The following is a 7,243-nucleotide window of genomic DNA, read 5'->3' on the forward strand; positions in this document are numbered from 1 at the left end:
GCAGCAAGAAATAAGAGATGCTCTGTTTACCAGGGCACCCCTTGGAATAACCAGGAACAACAGCCACAAACTGACAGACAGCAAGATTTAGGTTGGACATCAGAAATAACTTTTTTATGGTAAGGGTTGCCAGAATCTGGAACAGGCTTTCAAGGGAGGTGGTGCTCTCCCCTACCTTGGGGGGCTTTAAGAGGAGACTGACAAAGCACCTGGATGGGGTCATATGATCCCAGCACTCTTCCCTGTCCAGGGCAGAGGGTCAGACTCGATGATCTACTGAGGTCCCTTCCAACTCTAACAAATATGAAACTATAAAACTTATTCAAACCTTGTTGGAACTTAAATTCTACCATTTGTCTGTGTTATTCTCTTTCCTTCTTGCTTCTTTTCCCCTTTTTTGTTTCTTTGTTTTGAAATACACACACATTCTATGACTCAATTAGGGCTGATTTAAGTAATCTATGCTGAATACAAGGATTTCAATTTCTAATCTAGGCTCAGCGTAACTGCAAGACCAATTCATTTTCTCCAGAAGTTCTGGGCCACTCCAGCAAGTTCTTAAATCAAGAACCTTTCTGACTACACTGTGCACTTCTCATTTGTTTACTGAGTGTAGTAAAATTTATTCTTCCTAGCATCACTTGCAATCCCTCTTTCTAAAGAAGTCAAAACGTATGAAACATATGAAAAACCTTTCATATGCTGAACCAACATTCTTATTTCTTCTCTACCCTATGCATGTCAAACAAAATGCAACCTAGCCTAGTCCTTTCAACATCTTTTTTATTTTAAATTTTCCACAGATCTAGTACTTCTACATTTGAGTACTTGACTTTTTGCAAAGAGATAGAAATTACTCGGGCATTTTATCTCCAGAGAACCCTAAATTGCTTGTTCTATGTGCACTGGGGCTGACAGAACATCCTGAAACACTTACACCACACACAACAGAACTAGGGAAGTCTACTGATCTGGAGTTTTAAAGCAAGTTTTCATGTTTCTAAATTGCCAAAGAAGGGAACAGAAAGCAGTTATAAAAAAAAAAAAGAGCTGAATATAGTGGAGACATTGCTCATAGTAATTAAGATTTGAAGAATACACTTTCCATGTAATTAAAGATGAATAGAAAAAATAAAGTAAGTTTCTCCTTTCCTGGGTTTTAATGATGCATACAACTGTTCAAGTAAGTCCTCTGGTTCCTTGTGAATGTGTTTTTAAGTACATTAGGTACTTGACATTTACCTTCCTCTGTTCCTCAACACAGGAATATTCTGATAAACCTAAAGTAACTAGTATACTGGGATGTAATCTCTTTTGCAGCTCTTTCTAATTTTCACTGCAGGGAGAAGAGATGTGAACTGTTACTTATCAGTTATGTGTCTCTGAACAGTTTAAATCCCTTAAAACATCCTCCCTGCAAAATTGTAACAAAAATCTATCCAAGAACAACATCCAGCTGTTCATTATTTGATATCAGTGCTAAGATGCCGCTGCAAGGCTTAACCTACAATTTATTGACTATCACATTTCTACAACGTAAAAAAGCAGGTAAGGGCAAAAGATTTTTAATTTTCCTCTGCAGCTTAATATTAGAAAAGGCAAAAGTTATAAAAATAAAAAAATGGAACAAATACAGAAAAATAAGAGTAATTAACAAAGAATGACAGAAAGCAGATTGGAAAAATAATGATGATAACAGATCTTTCAAGTTAGTGGGAAAAATAATTTACATTTGCTTCCTGTATTTTACTACATTGCTTTGGAGTATTTTCTACAACCATTTGGTTTGGTAAAGTATGCTAAATTGTTGATTAATCAAAGTCAGTGATATTATGCAGTTAGTGAGGAAAAGATTCTGCTCTCCAAAATGCAAAAATATATATATATTTTTTTTTACCAAAGAAATAAGAAAGCTGCACAGGTTGACCTGTTAGAAGCTCACAATCTAAAATACCATGGTAAATAAACTATCTGCAAAAAGCAATAGGTAATACCCTACTGTACAGAGTCAAGTTTAAATAAGAGAAACCTCTGCAGTCTTTGTTAAATTCTACTACTTACTTGTTTAGCCTCAATAATACAAGTCTTATTTTTGACCTGCAAGTGTCCACGTAAGATTGTGTGCAAGATGCATCTTACTTCTCATTTTAAAGCCATTATATAGCTTGGTCTTTTATTAAACTAAAACAATCGTTTATCAACTAAGTTCAGATCTAGTAATCTAATCATTTGTAGTGCTCATAGGAAACACTAAATAGTTACTGAAATACATAATGTTCAAAAACTTATGGTTAGTTATTAACGTTTTAAAATTACCAATGCAATAACAAACGGGCATGTGGTCTAATGCAAATGCTTAAACAAAAGTAACATAATGGTTTAGATTCTGGAATAGCATATTCTATGAAGCTACGCTTGATACAGAAAGATTGGCTTAACTCACTTATTTTTCTGAAAGATATGGATTCAAGAGGAAACATGAGAAGTGTTTGAATGAAAAACAAACTACCTACCGAATGATCTACATGAATGCTATCCCTTGTGGGCCAGTGGTGTTTGATGAAATAGCCACTGAACTGCTGACCAGCCCGCCTCTGGAAAAAATATCCAACTGTGGCATCATCCTGAGACCGTCCACTGAGGGGTACCTGGACACTGGAAGCACCTGACTCTGCAGCTGCAGGGATGGTGTGAGGATTGTTTCCACCTGAATTGGGCCCTGATGCTCCAGGACCTGGCCCTGCTGTTGCTTCAACTACTGTTCCAGCTGGGGCAACCCCTACTCCAACCCCACTGGCTTCCTGACCAATGTTCGCATGCATCATTCCTCTGGTCTCCTGCCAGGCCACTTCATTCATGCCTAGGAAGACACAAGGAATGCTCATTCCACGCAGGAACCTAAAAAGAAAAAGTCTTGATAACATAAAAAGCTTTCCACAGGTCTTTAAAATATGTAGTTCTTATAATTAGGATTTCAAAAAAAATCCAAACTATATAAGAACAGTGCTTTCTGTTAAAGATGTTGGCATAGGCTTCTTTTTAATTAAGCAAAAATAGTAAGCCAAACTAAGCCATTAAAATAAATGTATAAATTACCACAAGATTCTAAGAGACAATAAATTAATATGCTGTAATTCAGTATACAATTATCAGCTCCATATTTGTAGCTGAACTTGATTTACTTTAATTTTAGAATTTAGATTTAGTGACTTTTTACAGGATCAGCTAATGTACAAATTCCCTAAAGATTACACAAAGATGTTATGAATTGCATTTTTCACAGCCTACAAGTCCTTACACGAAGCAATAAAGCAAGCTAACTTCTAAATCTTGATGTCACTTATACATGAAAAAGTCAATCGGCCTTCTTACAGCCTTGCTGAACTGTGTGTAAAACTTTAATACAGTTTCTCAGTAATAAGAAATTCCACAACCAAAGAGGCTGTAAATTTTCATTAAAGATCACTAGATATCAAGATGACTAAAACACTGTGCCGATTGTCTCGTTAAATATTTCACTTTTGACTAGAAACAAATATTACTGATGACCAAATACCAGATTAATAATGGACTTGCTTATATTTTACTGACCAGATCTTTTAAGTGGTAAAAATGATCTTTTCTACCACCTCCTGAGTGCTACATTTCTCCTCTGTCCATTTCCTCATCAGCAGGGATCCGGGCTTTCTATTTACCACAAAAAACGCAGTAAAAAACAGATTTAACAGAAAAACCCGGATTTAAAGTAGAAAAACATGGGAAACAGTAGGTTTCCCCTTGTAGGTTGGCACAGCAGAATTACAGCCTGCAAGGCGCTGGGGGGAGCGGGAGGAGGGAGGTCAAGCAGGGGGCGCCATGTGTATGTGCACCTGTACAAGTGCAGATGGCTGCCAGGCAGCATGGAGAGCAGCTTCCTCAGGTAAGTCTGGTGCAGGGGTGAGCAGGAGGAATTGAGGCCCCCACAGTGAGGGAAGGAGAGAATTGGGCAGGGGCAGGGCCATGGGTAGGGCCAGGACCATGAGGCCGCAATGTGCAGTCACAGGGCCTGGGCGGTGAGTGGCGCAGAGTCACGGGCAGCTCATCTGGGGGGACAGGGCAGCTTGCTCCCCACCTCTGCACACTATCGGGGGGGGGGCCCACATGCCTCCCAAATTACAGGTGCACCGATACATTTGTTCCATATCTGATCGGCACCGACATAAGGAAAACTGACTGCAATGGCAATCAGCTTTTTTTGGCTGATAATACCACCAATAAATGCCCCATACATGCACACAGGCGGCCAGGAGCACAGGCCAGCAAGGTGGAGAGCAGCCCAGTCTGGCTGGTAAGTCCGCTGTTGGGGAAGGAGTGAGGGGGGCAGACTGAGGCCCCAGAGGTGACGGAGAGCGTGGGGCTGGATCAGGAGCTGCGTAGCCAGAGCAGAGCCACGAGCAGCTCGATCTGCCCCTCCCCAAGACCCTTCCCCTCGCCCCCTTCCCCCACAAAAGATCTACCAGCTGGATGCTGCTCTCCATGCTGCCTAGCTGCATATTGGAACCAGATCAGTATCAGCTGATATGGCTCATTAAAAAATTGGCCATCTGTATTGGCCCAAAAATTCTCTATTGGTGAACCCCTACCCCAGATTTGTGCATGGGGTGGGGCAGGCTGCTTACTGTGGGCTCTCCACCCTGCTGCGCTTCCCTTGGGGCCTCCACAGCCCAGTGGGCAAGACCCAGCACAGCAGAGCAGAGTGGGGCCAGGCAGGGAACCTTGATGCCACCACTGCTGGGAGCCCTTCACTGTCATGATGGCCGACGTGGGGGCTTCCCACCCTGCTGCCGTCCCACGTGGGCCTCTGCAACCCAGCAGGCAGGACCTGGCACGGCACAGCAGAGCAGGCCCAGGCTCCAACGCCACAAGCCCTGCACTGCCATGGCGAGGTGCCCTCTGCACTGCCACCCTCGCTGCTGCTGGGCAGGCAAGGGATGTCTCTTCATGGCAGTGAGGGGCTTTCAAGGTTCCCTGACCGACACCCAACCTGTGCACAAATCTGGGGGGCACATGCTCCCCATGTTCCACCCCACTCAAGTCCATAGCAGCGCATAGTGGCAAGGAGCTGGCCCCTCCCCCACTCAAGTCCATAGCAGGCAGCCCATCCCCCATGCCCCCCCCAGGCTCTGCTCCAAGCGTGCTGCCCATGGGGGAAGGGAAGCCAGGCTCTGCATTCCACTCCCCCACAGAAAATGCTACCTCCCACAGGTGGCAGCCAGGGCTCAGGTGCTGCTGGGGGGGGGGCGGCAGCGCAGGGCTGTGGACCCAGGTCCCTGGCCCCGTAGCCCTGGCAGCTGGGGCTGCAGGTAGGGAATGAGGAGCACCAGGAGGGCCAGGGGACTATGGGTGGGGAGTGAGCGGCAATGGCATGGGTGGGGCACCAGAATATCAGGGCTGCTCAGCACCACAAAGCAGTTGTAGGGGGAGGGGAAGGCAGCCACAGCTAGACCCCTGTACTGCTGAGCAAATAGGGCAGGGAGAGCTCTGATTTTCCATGATAAAAAGCCCAAAATCAAATGCCAAATTTGTAGGCATTGAGGCACTGCACTGGTATGCTTCCAAATTTCTTTAAAATTGTAAAAATATCAATAAAGCATTGTGTTCAATCAATACCTATGTATATAGTGGTGTTTCATTTCAATCATGGAAAAACATGGATTTGGGGGGTTTTAATCAGAGAATTTGTGATTTTTAAACGCAGAAAACCAGGATCCTTGTTCATCAGTCTTAAGCAGGAAGTGACATAAAACCCACTGAGACTAAGAGAAAGGTAAACATAAAATATCTTATATTGTTGTAATTCAGGGAACCTGCAAAAATGCCCAGCTATTTTCATTTTAGAATAACTTTCATACCTTCTGTAATCTGTACCAAGAAACTGTATCAAAATCTGAATGGCAAAAACTCATATGTGGAAAGATCTTCAATTAGAATGAATTTTCTAAATCTGAAAAATGGACAGAAGAAGGTTATGACTTATTTTTATCACACTTAACATGCATATTTTATTTCCAGTGTTAATACCTCCTCTATCTCCAATCAGAAAAAGAGTTATGGAATGAGAACTTTGCTGTAACTTTAAACATTCTTGGTTCTGAATGCAATACATTAGACTCAAAACTACTTTGATGTAGCTTTGATTATACTAAAGCTGTTTACCTCCCTGCTGTAGCATGCTATTAACATGCCATGAATTCTGAAATTTCAGAGTTCAGGCTCCCCAGTCTTACAAAACCCTGAAGGCAATATTAAGAGGACTAAGATGTTTGCAATATAAACCACGAGAGATAACAATGCACTGTTACCAAAAATAATGAAACGTCTATAGGATGCGTTTCATTTTTTAATGAACAGTCCCAAGATTCGCTGAAGTGGGTCTCTAGCATCTGCTATAATGTAAACTGTAAAAAATGTCATGTAGTTGCATGCTACCGATCTACAAAACTAAGTACATATGCATAGAAGCCATACTTGCTTGAACTTCAAAATTAGTTTCTCTTTTAAAAATACTTGCAGGCTTTACTCCAGTTTACACAGATGCATTATCCTTGGAGCAATTATGAATCCAAAGGCAAAAAAAACCCAGAAGTCATAAGTACTTTGGAATACCAATTTTAAATTTTTGCCTAAAATTTAAGTTGCATTTTAAAAAATACTTCCTAAACAGGTATTTTCTATGCCTATCTTTCTTTCTCCAGTGCCCCTCCCCAGAGAGAAAACTCAAAGATTTTAAGGTAGCTTTAGACACAAAAAAAATGATTCACAATTGAAACACTTACAAAGCCCATCAGTGCTGTAATCTGTATCTGTCCATTTCTCCAATATTTCAGTTGACTGGCTAAGTGAGAGGTAATTTGGTTGCATTAGAATTGATCAAATAATAAACATGCTTGGAAATGTTGGAGGAAATTATCAAAACTACAATAATTACCAGGACTAACTTATAAAGAAACAACATAGTATCATAACCACTTATTTAAAAAAAGAAAGCAAAACAAAACAAAAACTCTTGTGCGCTACATTTTAAGATATTAAAATGAGCAGCTCAACATGTAGGTCACAAAATTTAGTTCTGAACTTATTCTTGCTCCCTATGTGGGAGTTTCATTTACTCCATTAAGAATTCACTTGTCCTACTGTAGCTGCATTTCAGGAATGTTTCTATTTCTTTCCTAGCCCACACTATGGTCACAGTAACTTTCACAGG

At 41.5% G+C, this 7,243-nt stretch overlaps 1 protein-coding gene across 9 annotated transcripts in view; it reads right to left on the reverse strand.

The window, feature by feature from the left end:
- PUM2 (pumilio RNA binding family member 2) overlaps nt 1-6,874 on the reverse strand; it is a 104,915-nt gene extending 98,041 nt beyond the window's left edge. For 6 of the 9 annotated variants that reach the window (XM_025212305.1, XM_025212303.1, XM_025212310.1 and 3 more), the window contains exon 1: nt 2,514-2,860. In XM_025212305.1, the coding sequence (XP_025068090.1) occupies nt 2,514-2,858 (345 nt within the window). In that variant the 5' untranslated portion in view covers nt 2,859-2,860. Of the gene's footprint in view, nt 1-2,513; nt 2,899-3,591; nt 3,688-5,891; nt 5,984-6,815 lie in introns of those variants that run through there. The other 3 variants (XM_025212308.1, XM_025212306.1, XM_025212307.1) reach the window with 3 other exon arrangements.
- Nucleotides 6,875-7,243: the final 369 nt, after the last annotated feature.

The sequence above is a fragment of the Alligator sinensis genome, unplaced genomic scaffold (assembly GCF_000455745.1).
Source record: "Alligator sinensis unplaced genomic scaffold, ASM45574v1 scaffold200_1, whole genome shotgun sequence".
Taxonomy (NCBI): Eukaryota; Metazoa; Chordata; order Crocodylia; family Alligatoridae; genus Alligator; species Alligator sinensis.